The sequence below is a fragment of the Cherax quadricarinatus genome, chromosome 8 (assembly GCF_038502225.1).
Source record: "Cherax quadricarinatus isolate ZL_2023a chromosome 8, ASM3850222v1, whole genome shotgun sequence".
NCBI lineage: Eukaryota > Metazoa > Arthropoda > Malacostraca > Decapoda > Parastacidae > Cherax > Cherax quadricarinatus.
The window spans coordinates 41041247-41062505 of NC_091299.1; the positions used below are offsets into that span (position 1 = coordinate 41041247).

Here is a 21259-nt window from a genome sequence, read left to right on the forward strand (position 1 = left end):
TCACCATCACCACCACCATAACCATCACCACCACCACCATCACCACCACAATCACCACCATAACCACCACCATAACCATCACCACCACCACCTTAACCACCACCATAACTACCATCACCACCACCAAAACCATCACCACCATCACCATCACCACCATCACCACCACCACAATAACCACCACCACCATCACCACCACCACAACAACCACCATCACCACCACAACAACCATCACCACAACCACCACCATCACCACCACCACAACCATCACCACCACCACCACCATCACCACCACCACCACTGGCATCACCACCACCACTATCACCACCACCATAACCACCAGATTAATTCTCATAACCATCACCACCACCATAACCACCACCATCACCACCACCACCACCACCACAACCACCACCACCATAGCCACCACCACCACCATCACCATCACCACCATAACCATCACCATAACCACCACAACCACCACCATCACCACCATCACCACCATCACCACCATCACCACCATCACCACCACCATAACCACCACCATCACCACTACCACCACCACTATAACCACCATCACCACCACCATAAGCACTGCTACCATAACCACAACCACCATAACCACTATAACCACCACCATCACCACCATCACCACCACCATCACCACCACCACCATCACCACCACCATCACCACCACCACCATCACCACCACTACCACCACTACCACCACTACCACTACCACCACTACCACCACCACAACTACCACCACAACCACCACCACAACCACCAACACCAACACCACCACAACCACAACCACCACCACCCCACCCTAACCACCACCCCAACCACCACCACCACCACCACAACCACTGCCACTACTACCACTACTACTACCACTACTACTACCACTACTACTACCACTACTACTACTACTACCACTACTACTACTACTACCACTACTACTACCACTACCACTACTACTACCACTACCACTACTACTACCACTACCACTACTACTACCACTACTACTACCACTACTACTACCACTACTACTACCACTACTATTACCACTACTACTACCACTACTATTACCACTACTACTACCACTACTATTACCACTACTACTACCACTACTATTACCACTACTACTACCACTACTATTACCACTACTACTACCACTACTATTACCACTACTACTACCACTACTATTACCACTACTACTACTACTACCACTACTATTACCACTACTACTACCACTACTACCACTACTACTACTACTACTACTACTACTACTACTACTACTACTACTACTACTACTGTACATGTCTGGGTACCAATAGTTGGGTCTACAAGTTTTGTATCAGCCATTTCAGTGGCCATCACCTAGAACAGGGGTTCCCAACCGGGGTTGCTCGCACCCCGTGGGGGTGCGAGACATCATTCCAGGTGGTGCAAGAAGCATCCGTCTTAATAACAGGAAATTGATTCATTTATTACTTATTAATATTCAATAATAATAGTAAAATTACCATTATCTTTATTTTCATCTCTTTATTTCAGATTATGTTTGACTTTTTACATATTAAAAAAATAAAATTCCTTTCTAAAGGTTTGAAAGCTAGTTCTTGATTTTACTTTTTTGTGTATATTTCAAGCAAGAGTTATTATTTTTGTTATGTTTCTTTTCTGTAAGTCTGATTTTTGTTCACATATTATATTAGAAAGTGAAACAAATATCTTCTTTTGATAAAATTTAGTACGATTCCACATCCTTTATCCTTGAACAAAGTTTAAATTGTGGGGGTGCGAGGTTAGAGCAAAAATTTTATAGGGGTGCAGGAGTAAGAACATAAGAACATAAGAAAGGAGGAACACTGCAGGAGGCCTGCTGGCCCATACTAGGCAGGTCCTTTACAATTCATCCCACTAACAAAACATTTACCCAACCCAATTTTCAATGCTACCCAAGAAATAAGCTCTGATGTGAAAGTCCCACTCAAATCCAACCCTTCCCACTCATGTACTTATCCAACCTAGATTTGAAACTACCCAAAGTCCTAGCCTCAATAACCCAACTAGGTAGACTGTTCCACTCATCAACTACCCTATTTCCAAACCAATACTTTCCTATGTCCTTTCTAAATCTAAACTTATCTAATTTAAATCCATTACTGCGGGTTCTCTCTTGGAGAGACATCCTCAAGACCTTATTAATATCCCCTTTATTAATACCTATCTTCCACTTATACACTTCGATCAGGTCTCCCCTCATTCTTCGTCTAACAAGTGAATGTAACTTAAGAGTCTTCAATCTTTCTTCATAAGGAAGATTTCTGATGCTATGTATTAATTTAGTCATCCTACGCTGAATGTTTTCTAACGAATTTATGTCCATTTTGTAATACGGAGACCAGAACTGAGCTGCATAATCAAGGTGAGGCCTTACTAATGATGTATAAAGCTGCAGTATGACCTCTGGACTTCTGTTGCTTACACTTCTTGATATAAATCCCAGTAATCTATTTGCCTTATTACGTACGCTTAGGCATTGCTGTCTTGGTTTAAGGTTGCTGCTCACCATAACCCCCAAGTCCTTTTCGCAATCTGTATGGCTAAGTTCTACATCATTTAATTTATAAGTACTAGGGTTATGGGCACTCCCAAGCTTCAGAACCTTGCACTTATCTACATTGAACTGCATCTGCCACTTTTCTGACCAAGAATAGAGTTTGTTTAAGTCCTCCTGAAGTTCCCTAACATCTACGTTTGAATCAATTATCCTACCTATCTTTGTGTCATCGGCGAATTTGCTCATATCACTAGTAATTCCCTCATCAAGATCATTGATATATATTATAAACAACAACGGGCCCAAGACTGATCCCTGTGGAACGCCACTTGTTACAGATCCCCACTCGGATTTAACCCCATTTATGGACACACTCTGCTTCCTGTCAGTGAGCCATGACTCGATCCACGAGAGCACTTTTCCCCCAATGCCATGGGCTGCCACTTTCTTTAACAGTCTATGGTGCGGAACTCTATCAAAAGCCTTACTAAAATCTAAGTAAATAATATCAAATTCTTTATTGTGGTCAACAGCCTCAAAAGCTTTACTGAAGAAAGTTAATAAATTAGTTAGACAAGACCGGCCTCTTGTGAATCCATGCTGAGTATCATTAATCAAGCTATGCTTATCGAGATGGCTTCTTATAATCTCAGCTATAATTGACTCTAGTAATTTGCCTACAATTGAGGTCAGGCTTATTGGGCGGTAATTTGACGGTAACGACTTGTCCCCTGTTTTAAAAATAGGAGTTACATTAGCCATCTTCCACATATCAGACACTACACCTGTTTGAAGAGATAAATTAAAAATATTAGTTAATGGTTCACAGAGTTCCATTTTGCATTCCTTAAGAACCCTTGAAAAAACCTCATCAGGACCCGGCGACTTATTTTGCTTCAGTCTGTCTATCTGCCTCACAACCATCTCACTAGTGACTGTGATGTTACATAATTTATCTTCTTCTAGCCCACTGTAAAAATTAATTACTGGAATATTGTTAGTGTCTTCCTGTGTAAAAACTGAGAGAAAATAATTATTTAAAATCAAGCACATTTCATTCTCATTGTCAGTAAGGTGCCCATAGTTATTTTTAAGGGGACCTATCTTATCTCTAACTTTTGTTCTATAGACCTGGAAAAAACTTTTTGGGTTAGTTTTAGAATCCCTAGCAACTTTAATTTCATAGTCCCTTTTAGCTTTTCTTATCCCCTTTTTAATGTCCCTCTTAATGTCAATATACTGATTCATAAGATGACCCTCACCTCTTTTGATACGCCTATAAATTCCTTTCTTATGCCCTAGTAGATATTTGAGCCTATTATTCATCCATTTTGGGTCATTTCTATTTGATCTAATTTCTTTATATGGGATAAACGCTCTTTGAGCAGCATGTATAGTGTTCAGAAAACTGTCATATTGATAGCTCTCTTCGTTACCCCAGTCAACAGATGATAAGTGTTCTTTAAGCCCATCGTAATCTGCTAAGCGAAAATCTGGGACTGTTACTGAGTTATCGCTACTATCGTACTTCCATTCAATGCTAAATGTAATTGATTTGTGGTCGCTAGCACCCAGTTCCTCTGAAATTTCTAAATTATTAACAAGGGATTCATTGTTTGCCATAACTAAGTCAAGCAGGTTATTTCCCCTTGTAGGTTCTGTCACAAACTGCTTCAAAAAACAATCCTGAAATACTTCTAAGAAGTCGTACGATTCTAAATTCCCAGTCAAGAAATTCCAATCAACATGACTAAAGTTAAAGTCTCCTAGAATTACTACATTATCGTGCCTTGTGGCCTTAACAATTTCCTCCCATAGTAGTTTCCCTTGGTCCCTATCTAAGTTAGGGGGACGGTATATCACTCCTAAAATCAGTTTTTCATGCCCCTCTGAAAATTCTATCCAAACAGACTCTGTATGTGTTACTTCAGACTTAATACCCGTTTTTATGCAACAGTTCAAGCGATCTCGGACGTACAATGCCACCCCACCCCCCCTCCCAATACTTCTATCTTCTTGGAACAATTTAAAACCCTGAATATGACATTCCGCAGGCATGTCCCGACTTTTTGAATTAAACCACGTCTCAGTTAAGGCAAATACATCAATGTTACCTACACTAGCAACTAATCTCAACTCGTCCATCTTATTCCTAGCACTACGGCAATTAGCATAATAAACATTGAAAGACTCTCCTTTCTCTTTACCCTTCCTGCTCATTTCTATTTTTCTACTAAACCTATTACCGTCTTTATCACCCAAGGTCCCTGGCTTTTCAATATCTATCTCGTTCTTATTATTACTAGTTCCCCTAGAACTCGTAATATTACTACACTGGGACTTCACTGTTTTCCTGCCAAAACCCATACCACTAACTATTCCTAGTTTAAAGTCCTAACTGCTCCCTCCACTGCAGTTGCCAGTGCTCCCACCCCACACCTAGATAAGTGAACCCCATCCCTAGCATACATGTCATTTCTGCCATAGAAGAGGTCCCAGTTGTCAATGAATGTTACCGTAAGAAAAGGTAGGGAACTATTACAAAAAAAGTAATTTTTAAAGATGGTAGTTTTACTCATTTTGTAATAAAGAGTTCGGGATACATATATACACATTAAAATCAATTAATCTTTAATATAAAAATCAACTATCTTTGGTCTAGAGGTATTTGAACTAATAAACATCTGATAATATATACATGTTACAATAATAAATTATAATTAGCATTTTACTAAAATAATAAATAATTCGTGACCCTACACAGGGTACAACTCTCTTGACACTACTGTGTCACTATATATATATATGGGTGGTAAATGCAGCAGCGAGGAGACGGTTGGAGGCAGTGGAGATGTCCTGTTTAAGGGCAATATGTGGTGTAAATATTATGCAGAAAATTCGGAGTGTGGAAATTAGGAGAAGGTGTGGAGTTAATAAAAGTATTAGTCAGAGGGCAGAAGAGGGGTTGTTGAGGTGGTTTGGTCATTTAGAGAGACTGGATCAAAGTAGAATGACATGGAAAGCATATAAATCTATAGGGGAAGGAAGGCGGGGTAGGGGTCGTCCTCGAAAGGGTTGGAGAGAGGGGGTAAAGGAGGTTTTGTGGGTAAGGGGCTTGGACTTCCAGCAAGCGTGCGTGAGCGTGTTAGATAGGAGTGAATGGAGACGAATGGTACTTGGGACCTGACGATCTGTTGGAGTGTGAGCAGGGTAATATTTAGTGAAGGGATTCAGGGAAACCGGTTATTTTCATATAGTCGGACTTGAGTCCTGGAAATGGGAAGTACAATGCCTGCACTTTAAAGGAGGGGTTTGGGATATTGGCAGTTTGGAGGGATATGTTGTGTATCTTTATATGTGTATGCTTCTAGACTGTTGTATTCTGAGCACCTCTGCAAAAACAGTGATAATGTGCGAGTGTGGTGAAAGTGTTGAATGATGATGAAAGTATTTTCTTTTTGGGGATTTTCTTTCTTTTTTGGGTCACCCTGCCTCGGTGGGAGACGGCCGACTTGTTGAAAAATATATATATATATACATATATATACTTATATACATATATATATATATACACATATATACATATATATACATATATATACATATATACACATATATACATATATACACATATATATACATATATACACATACAGGAAGGCCCCGCATTACGGCGTTTCACTTTACGGCATTCCGCTAATACGGTCATTTCAAATTATGACCAAAACTCGCTATACGGCTCCCCCCACCTGACTTTCTAATACGGTCACCGCGCCCCACCTTGTTTGTTTACATTCTTCGTGAGCTCAGTAAGCACTAAGTCTCTCCATTTTGTCTCGAAACTCCAAAATTTCAAATGTTTTTAAAAGTTATTTCATATTTTATATATACTCTGATAATTATACTTATGTATACCTGTACTTAAATAAACTTACATACTGTGCTGGCATGCAGGTACACATTAAAATCAGTAAGAGTGTCTTATGTCTCCAGACGTCATATTAGTAATGATAATAATAATCATCGTCTCATTTAAATGTCGTATATTACGTTAAATACACATTTTCGTTAATCCATCTATGATATTTTTTCAAAATTATATAATAAACACGATACATAACATAAAAAGATGTTAAATACACCCCACAATAGAATAAATAAACATAAATATGAGATGTGGTAGCAGACGACTTGCACAAGTGACGCCATATTAGAAATGATAATAATAATAATAATAATAATCACCGAGTCTTATTAAATGTTGTATATTACGTTAATATACACATTTTCATTAATCCATCCATGATATTTTTTTCAAAATTATATAATAAACACGATACATAACATAAAAAGATGATAAATACACCCTACAATAGAATAAATTAACACTCCACCAATATTCAATACACTAAACCTACTCACCATACAAAACATCCATACTTATTACTGCACCTATTACATACATAGAACACTTAACTCTGATATTAACCCTCCCCTCAAACATCTCCTTGCCAACCTCAACAGAACACATGACCATAACACAAGGCACAGATCACTCTTTGATATTCCTCGTGTCCATCTCACACTATGCAAAAACTCAATGCACATAAAAGGCCCTAAAATCTGGAATTCATTACCTGTAAATATAAAAGAAACACTACCTGTTTATAAATTCAAGTCTCTTCTCAAAGATCACTTACTCACCCAAAACCAAATAAATACTGAATAACTGAACCTTATAAATTGTATATCTTAAATGTTTCTCACAATTATATCACATAAATGTTAAACCTAAAACCCAATCTAACTTTATTATTTTTTAAATACACTACCTAACAGAATACTCCATACGACTGAATGTACAACAATGCATGCAACCATATGACCTGTCTTTGTAATACTCATTTGTGCTTTATAGTTATCTGTTTACAATAATGTATTATCACTGATTTCATCATTGCTTAGTTAATTTTAAGCCAGCCCGTAATGCTATGCATAGTATAAGTGGCTTTGGCATGCTGCTCTTATCTGTATTTTTTTGTACCTCTGTATGTTTGCTCAAATTGTTAATAAATAAATAAATAAATAAATAAATATGAGATGTCGTAGCCAGATAACTTGTGCAAGTGATGCCAAAAATAACATTTTCTCTAATCTAACATAAGAGAAAATGTGTTACTGGGGGTAACTGTAGAAAATTATTCCTTTCGTATGTATGTAAGTAAGTTTATTCAGGTATACACAAATACAGTTACATAGATTATCATACATAACAACATATGTGTAGAGAACCTAGGATAACCCAAAAAAGTCAGAGTGACTTATTTCCATTGCCTTCACTCAGAGCATCATTTCTTCTCAAAATGATGTTACATGAGAATGGGAGTGTTCTTCTTTATTTATTCTACCGTATCAATGTAGAGACAACCTGTACACAATGTAACTTGTACACAAACCAGATGTGTACACTGTTTGTTTACAAAACTTACCTTTGCCTGGTTTGTTTACCTAACTCTGCGCCTGTCCCCTCTCATGTACTCATTCTTTCTCTCTCTCATTTATTCGTTTTATCTCATTTACTTACTCCTGACCCTACATTAAGACTACAAATATTTTAAGGTAAGTAATGAGTGAACTGTATATACATTTTATCGCTCTGGGATGCTTAAATATCATAGAATAGTATGTGTGGGTGGGTTGGCCTGGTATGGTAGCCTGGCTGGCTACCATACATACCACACTTGATTTCTTACAATAAATACTACTTGTCTCGCCCTAGATTAAGACTATAAATATTTTAAGGTAAGTAATGAGTGCACTCTGTGTGTATTGTACTTTTTTATGGTTTTTTGATGCCTTGTTCTATTGCTAACTTAGTATATGTTAGTGTAAACTTGTTATCTAGTGTTTGTATGCATTTATAAGTGGAAAAAAAGGGTGTTCCACTTTACGGCAGTAGCCTGGAACCTAACCTGCCGTATAAGTGGGGCCCTACTGTACCAGAAATACTGATGAAAACCCAAACCATTATCAACCTTGCACCTTCCACCAAAAGAAGTCTGAGTGACTTATTTGCATGTGGGTGGTATTGAAGGCAGTGTAGTTGGTGGGGAAGGCAGTGTGGGGGTGAGGAAGGCAGTGTGGGTGGTGAGAAAGGGAGCATGGTTGCTGGCTGGCTGGCTGGCTGGCTGGTCGGCTGGCTGGTCGGCTGGCTGGTCGGCTGGCTGGCTGGTCGGCTGGCTGGCTGGTCGGCTAGCTAGTCGGTTGGCTGGTCAGCTGGCTGGCTGGCTGGCTGGTCGGCTGGCTGGCTGGTCGGCTGGCTGGCTGGCTGGCTGGTCGGCTGGCTGGCTGGTCGGCTGGCTGGCTGGTTGGCTGGCTGGCTGGCCAGTTGGCTATCTCTGTCTCACAGGTACACATAAATACAATTATGCATAGTGTAAATTACCTTGGATAACCCCAAAAAAATCCAGACAAAGTGCTATACTGTGCTTGTAACCATGACTGGCAAATAATACGTGTCAGAACTCAAATGTGATGCAGACAGAGAGCTAGACAGACAGATTGACAGAGAGTTAGACACAGAGAGCTAAACAGACAGAGAGCAAGACAGAGCTAGACAGACTGACACTGACAGACAGACAGACATGTTTATGTGTAACAGTGAAAACAAAGCCTAGGCAGTGCAGACTCATCAAATGTCACTCCACTGCTGACCTGTCAGCAGTGGAGTGACACTAGTCTTACACCATGCTTCAATTATTATTATTATTATTATTATTATTTTATACTCCTGTGTATCCAAAACATTGTTGGGACCTATAAATACTATGTATATATTGCTACACAATAGTATGTGACTAAAATAGGTGAAAATGTTCACCTGTCAATGTTTGTGCAGTTATTGTGTAGCATACAGTGAGTGTGTATATCCAAAATATGGCTTATATTGGTCTCACAGGCCATAAAAGTTACTTGAAAAAATAAAATGTTTAAAAATAAAAGAAAAAAAGTAGAAAAAAAAACTATTACTGCATGACTGGCAGTCAGCTGTGTTGCCATAAGTGGCTCATTTTCTGTCAACTTCACGCCTCCATATCTCGGCAAGTATTGATTGCAATTTTTTTTTTTTTTTTTGGCCTATAACACTCGCAAAAATATACTCTATCATTTCATAAGATTTTGTTTTGCTTTTTCGAATATTTTTCAACCCTGAGAATGAGATTCAGAGAGGGCCTCTCGACCCTGAAAGGGCTAGACACCGTTTCAGGATCCTCTTCAGTGAAAGTCTAATTTTAAGTCATTCAGTCAGTCAAGTCAGTCAGTCAGTAAATCAGTCAAACCAGTCAGTCAGTTATTCATCACACAAACTCACATATTTACCTCATTCTTTTGAATTGCACAGTGATGCTTCATTATGGCATAATCTATCTCTTGTCTAATATCTCTATTTTCTTCGTTAACTCTAAGACTTAAATGCTTACACATTTTCTTGCCACTTTCAGCAACACTGGTATGCCTACTGGGTGCCATGATTGCTTGGCAGATATGAGATATGGTAATTAAAAGATCAAAACACAATTCACAAACACAGCTAGCTCCTAAGACAGAATAGAACTGAACAGGTATTCACGATGGTTGGGATGGTGATGGCAGGAGTGTCGGGGGCGGCAGGAGATGGTGGGAGGTCTCCCCCACTGACCCACAACAAGACGGCAGCTTGAGCTGGGGAAATTTTTTCCGCGCCCGCAAACAGAACTGTGGAAAGTTAATTTTACGATGTGTGGTATAAAATTGTGCCGCAATTTTTCAGTAGTGCATAATCAAAACGTGGCAAATAAATCTGTGTAATATAACGGTTTACTGTGTTCTAATGTACTGCATGTTGTTCTCTGGTGTCTTTCAAATCATCTTGCCCCTCAGTTGCTACCAACTCTTCATATAAGTATTTTGACCTGTACAACCTTTTGCAATCTAGGTAGTAGGTTGGTAGACAGCAACCGCCCAGGGAGGTACTACCGTTCTGCCAAGTGAATGTAAAACAAAAGCCTGTAATTGTTTTACATGATGGTAGGATTGCTGGTGTCCTTTTTTTCTGTCTCATAAACATGCAAGATTTCATGTACATCTTGCTACTTCTACTTACACTTCGGTCACACTACACATACATGTACAAGAATATACACCTACCATCCGACTTACAACCTGCTCGACATATGACCACTCAACTTACGACCGTGTTTTTTACACCAAATTTCTGGGAAATAAACAAGTGTTTGTGTTGTACACAGTGTTTATCCTAAACCTTACAGTATAAAATGCAGTACTAACAGCATAAAAAGTAAAGTAAAACATGAAATACCAAAACAAAACAATAAAATAGTCATTACAAAAATGTGATGTTGATATTCAGTAGTAAAGTTCGACTTACGTCCATTTCGACTTACAACCGGTTTCTTGGAACCGAACTCGGTCGTAAGTCAGATGGTACCTGTATATACACACCCCTCTGGGTTTTTTCTATTTTCTTTCTAGTTCTTGTTCTTGTTTACATCCTCTTATCTCCATGGGGAAGTGGAACAGAATTCGTCCTCCGTAACCCATGCTTGTTGTAAGAGGCGACTAAAATGCCGGGAGCAAGGGGCTAGTAACCCATTCTCCTGTATAAATTACTAAATTTAAAAAGAGAAACTTTCATTTTTCTTTTTGTGCCACCCTGCCTCAGTGGGATACGGTCAGTTTGTTGAAAGAAAGTAGAACCTTTTGCAAACTTTAATAGTCACCCACTGTTTCCAGTGTGTGTGTATGCACCTTTATGTTGTTGCAGGAGTCGTGTCTTATTTCTTGGCCTTGCCTTTCAGCTTTCTGCTTGCCAGAGTCATTCTCTCCTGGCCTCATAGGCCATATCATACCTATTTTAAAAACTATATATGAAGTATGCCTCCACCACTATCTCATTGATGTTATTCCACTTCTTGACCACCCTGAGACTGATGAAATAGTTCCTGACATTCCTGTGACTCATATATGTGTTTAGTTTCAAGCTCTGCCCCCTGAGTACCTGTTTCCCACCTCTCAAACATTCTTCCCTTGTATGCCTTATCAGTTGCTCTGAGTATTTTGTATGTTTTTATCATGTCTTCTGTGGTCCTTCTGTTTTCCAGCATCATTAGATTAAATTCCTTTAGTTAGTCTTTCCTTGTAGCTTATTTCTCTTAGGTCTAGAACTGGTCTCGCTGCATACTTCTGCACTTTCTGAAGTTCCTTAACATGTTTCCTTAGGTGAGTAGGAGTGAGGTTTTGTGTGTGTGTGTGTGTGTGTGTGTATGTGTGTGTGTGTACATGCTCATCATGTCATGTTTCTATTTGTGTTTTTGTCTGTTATTAATAATATGTAACCTTTATAATTTCAGATTGACTCGGATTATGTTGGCCCACCTCCACCTTTAGAAGTCACCATCTTTAATATTAATGATAACATCGATAGACAGTTTCTTCATAATGAAATTGTAAGTGTTTTTCTTCATAGTGAAATTGTACAGTTAAACCTCTAATTAACAGATTAATGTGGGGAGTGGAGTGCTTATTATTGCTGATTGTCCATAGATTCTGAATTACGAAATTAATTTTTCACAGTCGTAACGTAGACGGATGAAGTTCTCAATCAGCGGAGTTGGTCCACTGATTCAGAAAACTGCTGGATAATAATAATACAGTTATTGTAACCACTAGTACTACAAGATGACTCACTCTACCTTCTTTATTAATTCAAATTTTTACTTTAACACTGAGAACCACACATTTCCTCATAGCACCACCCACCACCACTTGCTTTAGATGATATTGTTAATTGTAGTTTACATGTTGATAAAGTCCCACAGAACACTCTAAATCCAAGGAAAATTAGAGTCTGAATAGCGAGTGTATAAGTGAGTGAGCACAACTAGTAAAGTGTCGTGGGCAGCCTATGGCTCATGCGTCAGTGAAAACCGACATCCTGGATGTGGACACTCTGGCCTGTTCCAAAACAGTCATCTGAATCATTGAACTTAGTCTGATAATTCAGAAGAAAACTGGACACAGTCGCTATTGGCAGAATCAGGAAATTACAGATTTTTTCCATTTTTCCAATGATTCCAACATTTGTTCAGGCAATTTTTTTTTTCTTTTTTTGTTATTTCCGAATCCCATTGAGTGGAGGTCTGTTAATTAAAGGCTTGACTGTAAGTATTTTTCTTCTTAATGAAATTGCATTTTCATTATCTCATTTTGTGATAACTAATAATTTAAATATATTTCTCTCTACAAGTACTTGCCCTTAGTAAAATTTACTGAGATGATCTACCAGTGTATACTGTAGTTGATTGTTACACGATATAGGTTTATGACGTGTGTGGGAGGGGGGGGTGGCTGTATGTGAGGTTGATCCAGCTGGAGGATCATGTGAACACTGCACTTGTACTAATTGATTTTTATTTTTATTATCACAGATTTGAAAAACTTTCACCATCATTCATCCATCACTGTTGCCAGAGTGCTTTACATACAGTTTTTAAATGCAACATTAACACCCCTCCTTCAGAGTGCAGGCAGTTCCAGGACTCAATGAACCCCTTCATAAATGTTACTTTGTTGTCTCCATTCACTCTTATCAAACACGCTCATGCATACCTGCTGGAAGTAGCCCCTCGCACACAAAACCTCCTTTACCCCCTCTCTCCAACCTTTCCTAGGCCGACCCCTACCCCGCCTTCCTTCCACTACAGACTAATTGATATCTTGATCATAACACTGAACCCATTCACTGTCCATCTGGAGTTTACCTGGAGAGAGCTCCGGGGGTCAACGCCCCCGCAGCCCGGTCTGTGACCAGGCCTCCTGGTGGATCAGAGCCTGATCAACCAGGCTGTTGCTGCTGGCTGCACACAAACCAACGTACGAGCCACAGCCCGGCTGGTCAGGAACCGACTTTAGGTGCTTGTCCAGTGCCAGCTTGAAGACTGCCAGGGGTCTGTTGGTAATCCCCCTTATGTGTGCTGGGAGGCAGTTGAACAGTCTCGGGCCCCTGACACTTATTGTATGGTCTCTTAACGTGCTAGTGACACCCCTGCTTTTCATTGGGGGGATGTTGCATCGTCTGCCAAGTCTTTTGCTTTCGTAGTGAGTGATTTTCGTGTGCAAGTTCGGTACTAGTTCCTCTAGGATTTTCCAGGTGTATATAATCATGTATCTCTCCCACCTGCATTCCAGGGAATACAGGTTTGGGAACCTCAAGCGCTCCCAGTAATTGAGGTGTTTTATCTCCGTTATGCGCGCTGTGAAGGTTCTCTGTACATTTTCTAGGTCAGCAATTTCACCTGCCTTGAAAGGTGCTGTTAGTGTGCAGCAATATTCCAGCCTAGATAGAACGAGTGACCTGAAGAGTGTCATCATGGGCTTGGCCTCCCTAGTTTTGAAGGTTCTCATTATCCATCCTGTCATTTGTCTAGCAGATGCGATTGATACAATGTTATGGTCCTTGAAGGTGAGATACTCTGACATGATCACTCCCAGGTCTTTGACGTTGGTGTTTCGCTCTATTTTGTGGCCAGAATTTGTTTTGTATTCTGATGAAGTTTTAATTTCCTTGTGTTTACCATATCTGAGTAATTGAAATTTCTCATCGTTGAACTTCATATTGTTTTCTGCAGCCCACTGAAAGATTTGGTTGATGTCCGCCTGGAGCCTTGCAGTGTCTGCAATGGAAGACACTGTCATGCAGATTCGGGTGTCATCTGCAAAGGAAGACACGGTGCTGTGGCTGACATCCTTGTCTATGTCGGATATGAGGATGAGGAACAAGATGGGAGAGAGTACTGTGCCTTGTGGAACAGAGCTTTTCACCGTAGCTGCCTCGGACTTTACTCTGTTGACGACTACTCTCTGTGTTCTGTTAGTGAGGAAATTATAGATCCATCGACCGACTTTTCCTGTTGTTCCTTTAGCACGCATTTTGTGCGCTATTACGCCATGGTCACGGCCATGGCCATGGTAACGTAGAACTACATCATTGAGACCTGGGACCCCCGTGTAGATCTGTGTCATGAGTTCAGCTCACTCATATAAACTATAAGCATAAATTTTGGCCTAGATATGAGAGAATGAGTCTGTGCAATGAGTGTGCACTGTATAAATAATCCTGCTTCATGTGGTTGCATAATGGAAAAACAAAGCTGTGACCATTTATATGATTTAAAATAGTGATTTTAAGATGTTTTCTCGGATGATTTTTATGGCTTTATTGGCTGTTTCCTGGTATTTGTTAGAATGGAAGACATACAATTAAATTAGAGATGATTTTGATTGGTTTCATGACTGGAAGTATCTTGAAATTGAGCTCAAGGTACTCCTATTGAAACCTGGCTTGAATGTGACACAACAGACACGTTTGCCTTACCTGCATATACAGCCATACATAACTGCAAGTCTGATCTGATAAGTGGTACTGCAACCTACTACTCTAATGAATTAATCCTTTCAGGGTCCGTGCCATAGATCTACGGCTTTATGTTGAGGGTCCAAACCGTAGATCTATGTCAAAATTCTAACAGCGTCAGATTTAGTGCAAGAAGGCTGGTAGACCTACTTCTGAGAGAATGGGTCTGCGTGGTGTGTGTGTGTGCCGTAAACAAAAATTCTAGGCGCTCACATGGCATTGTGGGAACACCACCTCAGTAAGCTTTGTTCACCATGCATCAGTGCAAGGCAGCTCTCACTCCGAGGCAAATTGGGATTCTCCTCTTCCTAACTGATAGTTCTGACACTGATGGAAGTGGAAAAGAATTAGAATTCTATGGCTTTGATCGAGTAGTGACCAAAAGCAATGACCAGGATATCAAAAATAGTGCAGAAAATCCTGATGATCCTCAACCTTCTACCTCTGGTGTGGGCTTATCTCAGTCACGTTCAGTTGTACCTCGTCTGAGGAGAAAACTAATATTTTCTCGTGGCCAGGCCTCAGACCTCAGTAGTAATGATGATAATGATGTGGACTGTGATTTTATTGCTCTCGATGATCATTCGAGTAGTGATAGTGATGAATCATATTCACCAGTGAAGCGTTGGTATATATGCTGCTGCATGCGCTCGGGTAGTGTTCCCTATGCAGTGCCCAGGGGACGGAGTACATCCCAGAGTACATCCCATGGCCCTACACCAGGAATAGACAGTGAAAGTGAGGATGATGTGGCTACACTTGGCATGGATAGACCACAGGCATCAGTAGGTGGTGGTATTGGTGGTGATAGTGGTAGTGGTGCCACAGCCATGCATGACACCAACCCAGGCTGGGACCCACGCCGCTGACTACTCAGCTCAAGGACAAAGCGGAGCATCATCCATCACCACACTACAACTACAACCACAACCAACTTATAATGTCCAGTATCCACCAGCAAACCACATCTGGGATTGGCAGTAAAATCCCAATTTGTTCCTAATCCCCATTAATTTGATGACCTTCAAAGTGGAATCCTACAAGCTTGTTCCCTTGGAAACACTGCATATGAACTGGAATTCTTTGAACTATTCTTTGACCAGCCCTTGATGGAAATTATTGTCAGGGAAAGGAACAAGTATTTTGAGTACACAATAGCAAATACGATCATATCACCACAGTCAAGACTACACCAGTGGAAAGAGACAACTGTGGCTGAAATGTATTTGCTTTTTGCAACAATAATGCTTATGTCTCATGTCTATAAGCATAATATAAAATCATACTGGTCCACAGATCGACTAATTTGTACCCCAGCCTTCAGTGAAATCATCCCAGTGAACAGGTTTATCTTACTGTTACGTATGTTGCACTTCTCTGACAAAACCAGGCCTGACAGAAATGACAAGTTATACAAGATTAGAAATATTTTTATGTATTTGAAACAAAAGTTCAGTATGTACTTTTATCCATTCAAGAATCTTGTATTTGACGAGTCTTTAATTTGTTCAAAGGTAGACTGTCGTTCAAGCAGTATATACCGAGCAAGAGGAAACGCTTTGGTATAAAACTGTTTGTACTCTGTGACTGTGACAGTGGCCTGGTATTGGATATTATTGTATACACGGGGAAGTAAAACATTGAAAGATACCTGGATGTTATTGGGTATCTCAGGTGACGTAGTGAGAAACATGATGGCACCGTATCTTGGCAAGGGGCATACATTATATACTGATAACTGGTACACAAGCCCTTTACTAAGTGATTTCTTGCGAGTGAGCATGACAGATGTGTGTGGCACAGTGCGTTCTTATTATATACATATGCCCAGGTTCAACGTAGGCACTCGTGCTGGTGAGGTGCAGGTGTTTACTGCCAATGGCATCATGGCATTACGGTGGCATGACAAACGAGATAACACATTGTTGACAACCATTCACCCTAACGAAATGAAAGACAGTGGCAAAGTTGATAGAGTGACTAATGAACGTATTTGAAAACCAGTAACAGTGATTGATTATACACAAAACATGCATTTGGTTGACAAATGTGACATGCAGATTGGCTTTGTTGATTGTGTTCGTAAGAGTTACAAGTGGTACATGTAACTTTTCTTCCATCTCATGGACATTTCAGTGCTCATTGCATATAATATGTACCAAATAAAGACCGGCAACAAACCGCTGTATGGCGAATTTTGTTTATCTGTTGTCAGACAACTCATAATGAAGTACCAGGTAACAACACCTGCTATACAAAACCATCCTTGAACTCCTCGGAAAATACCCAAGTGTTTGAGGAGGGAAGGTGATCACTTCATAATACACCTTCCTGCAGCTAAGAAGAAATTTGCTCGGAAGAGATGTGTTGTCTGTGCACAAACAGAACAACGGGAACAAAGATGCAAAGACACTTGGCGTATGTGCGAGGAATGTACGGTACCTCTGTGCATGATACTTTGTTTCAAGGATTTCCACAGGCTGCAGCAGCTCTAGAAACATGTCCAGTGACTGTACATATGTAAATTTATAATAGAACACTAGTATTATACAACATTTGTGCATGCTTATTTTTGTAAACAATACTGGCAAACACTATTATAATAATTAGTGCAGTTATTGTGTTCAATACAGTGAGTGTGTATGTATGTATATATATATATATAATATATATATGTTGTGTATCTTTATACGTATATGCTTCTAAACTGTTGTACGTATTCTGAGCACCTCTGCAAAAGCAGTGATAATGTGTGAGTGTGGTGAAAGTGTTGAATGATGATGAAAGTATTTTCTTTTTGGGGATTTTCTTTCTTTTTTGGGTCACCCTGCCTCGGTGGGAGACGGCCGACTTGTTGAAAAAAAAAAAATATATATATATATATTTATTATTATTTTTATTATCACACCGGCCGATTCCCACCAAGGCAGGGTGGCCCGAAAAAGAAAAACTTTCACCATCATTCACTCCATCACTGTCTTGCCAGAAGGGTGCTTTACACTACAGTTTTTAAACTGCAACATTAACACCCCTCCTTCAGAGTGCAGGCACTGTACTTCCCATCTCCAGGACTCAAGTCCGGCCTGCCGGTTTCCCTGAATCCCTTCATAAATGTTACTTTGCTCACACTCCAACAGCACGTCAAGTATTAAAAACCATTTGTCTCCATTCACTCCTATCAAACACGCTCACGCATGCCTGCTGGAAGTCCAAGCCCCTCGCACACAAAACCTCCTTTACCCCCTCCCTCCAACCCTTCCTAGGCCGACCCCTACCCCGCCTTCCTTCCACTACAGACTGATACACTCTTGAAGTCATTCTGTTTCGCTCCATTCTCTCTACATGTCCGAACCACCATATATATATATATATATATATATAATATATTATATATATATATATCCTCCATGGGGAAGTGGAACAGAATTCTTCCTCCGTAAGCCATGCGTGTTGCAAGAGGCGACTAAAATGCCGGGAGCAAGGAGCTAGTAACCTCTTCTCCTGTATATATTACTAAATGTAAAAGGAGAAACTTTTGTTTTTCCTTTTGGGCCGCCCCGCCTCGGTGGGATACGGCAGGTGTGTTGAAAGAAAGAAAGATATATATATATATATATATATATATATATATATATATATATATATATATATATATATATATATATATATATATATATATATATTTTTTATTATTTTTATTATCACACTGGCCGATTCCCACCAAGGCAGGGTGGCCCGAAAAAGAAAAACTTTCACCATCATTCACTCCATCACTGTCTTGCCAGAAGGGTGCTTTACACTACAGTTTTTAAACTGCAACATTAACACCCCTCCTTCAGAGTGCAGGCACTGTACTTCCCATCTCCAGGACTCAAGTCCGGCCTGCCGGTTTCCCTGAATCCCTTCATAAATGTTACTTTGCTCACACTCCAACAGCACGTCAAGTATTAAAAACCATTTGTCTCCATTCACTCCTATCAAACACGCTCATGCATGCCTGCTGGAAGTCCAAGCCCCTCGCACACAAAACCTCCTTTACCCCCTCCCTCCAACCCTTCCTAGGCCGACCCCTACCCCGCCTTCCTTCCACTACAGACTGATACACTCTTGAAGTCATTCTGTTTCGCTCCATTCTCTCTACATGTCCGAACCACCTCAACAACCCTTCCTCAACCCTCTGGACAACAGTTTTGGTAATCCCGCACCTCCTCCTAACTTCCAAACTACGAATTCTCTGCATTATATTCACACCACACATTGCCCTCAGACATGACATCTCCACTGCCTCCAGCCTTCTCCTCGCTGCAACATTCATCACCCACGCTTCACACCCATATAAGAGCGTTGGTAAAACTATACTCTCATACATTCCCCTCTTTGCCTCCAAGGACAAAGTTCTTTGTCTCCACAGACTCCTAAGTGCACCACTCACTCTTTTTCCCTCATCAATTCTATGATTCACCTCATCTTTCATAGACCCATCCGCTGACACGTCCACTCCCAAATATCTGAATACGTTCACCTCCTCCATACTCTCTCCCTCCAATCTGATATTCAATCTTTCATCACCTAATCTTTTTGTTATCCTCATAACCTTACTCTTTCCTGTATTCACCTTTAATTTTCTTCTTTTACACACCCTACCAAATTCATCCACCAATCTCTGCAACTTCTCTTCAGAATCTCCCAAGAGCACAGTGTCATCAGCAAAGAGCAGCTGTGACAACTCCCACTTTGTGTGTGAATCTTTATCTTTTAACTCCACGCCTCTTGCCAAGACCCTCGCATTTACTTCTCTTACAACCCCATCTATAAATATATTAAACAACCACGGTGACATCACACATCCTTGTCTAAGGCCTACTTTTACTGGGAAAAAATTTCCCTCTTTCCTACATACTCTAACTTGAGCCTCACTATCCTCGTAAAAACTCTTCACTGCTTTCAATAACCTACCTCCTACACCATACACTTGCAACATCTGCCACATTGCCCCCCTATCCACCCTGTCATACGCCTTTTCCAAATCCATAAATGCCACAAAGACCTCTTTAGCCTTATCTAAATACTGTTCACTTATGTGTTTCACTGTAAACACCTGGTCCACACACCCCCTACCTTTCCTAAAGCCTCCTTGTTCATCTGCTATCCTATTCTCCGTCTTACTCTTAATTCTTTCAATTATAACTCTACCATACACTTTACCAGGTACACTCAACAGACTTATCCCCCTATAATTTTTGCACTCTCTTTTATCCCCTTTGCCTTTATACAAAGGAACTATGCATGCTCTCTGCCAATCCCTAGGTACCTTACCCTCTTCCATACATTTATTAAATAATTGCACCAACCACTCCAAAACTATATCCCCACCTGCTTTTAACATTTCTATCTTTATCCCATCAATCCCGGCTGCCTTACCCCCTTTCATTTTACCTACTGCCTCACGAACTTCCCCCACACTCACAACTGGCTCTTCCTCACTCCTACAAGATGTTATTCCTCCTTGCCCTATACACGAAATCACAGCTTCCCTATCTTCATCAACATTTAACAATTCCTCAAAATATTCCTTCCATCTTCCCAATACCTCTAACTCTCCATTTAATAACTCTCCTCTCCTATTTTTAACTGACAAATCCATTTGTTCTCTAGGCTTTCTTAACTTGTTAATCTCACTCCAAAACTTTTTCTTATTTTCAACAAAATTTGTTGATAACATCTCACCCACTCTCTCATTTGCTCTCTTTTTACATTGCTTCACCACTCTCTTAACTTCTCTCTTTTTCTCCATATACTCTTCCCTCCTTGCATCACTTCTACTTTGTAAAAACTTCTCATATGCTAACTTTTTCTCCCTTACTACTCTCTTTACATCATCATTCCACCAATCGCTCCTCTTCCCTCCTGCACCCACTTTCCTGTAACCACAAACTTCTGCTGAACACTCTAACACTACATTTTTAAACCTACCCCATACCTCTTCGACCCCATTGCCTATGCTCTCATTTGCCCATCTATCCTCCAATAGCTGTTTATATCTTACCCTAACTGCCTCCTCTTTTAGTTTATAAACCTTCACCTCTCTCTTCCCTGATGCTTCTATTCTCCTTGTATCCCATCTACCTTTTACTCTCAGTGTAGCTACAACTAGAAAGTGATCTGATATATCTGTGGCCCCTCTATAAACATGTACATCCTGAAGTCTACTCAACAGTCTT

The 21259-nt window shown here is 40.1% G+C and overlaps 1 protein-coding gene across 1 annotated transcript in view; it reads left to right on the forward strand.

The window, feature by feature from the left end:
• Set1 (SET domain containing 1) overlaps positions 1 to 21259 on the forward strand; it is a gene marked incomplete in the record, with an annotated part of 508988 nt that overhangs the window by 118901 nt on the left and 368828 nt on the right. The window contains 1 exon segment of the mRNA XM_070083037.1: positions 11977 to 12072. Coding sequence (XP_069939138.1) covers positions 11977 to 12072 — 96 coding nt within the window.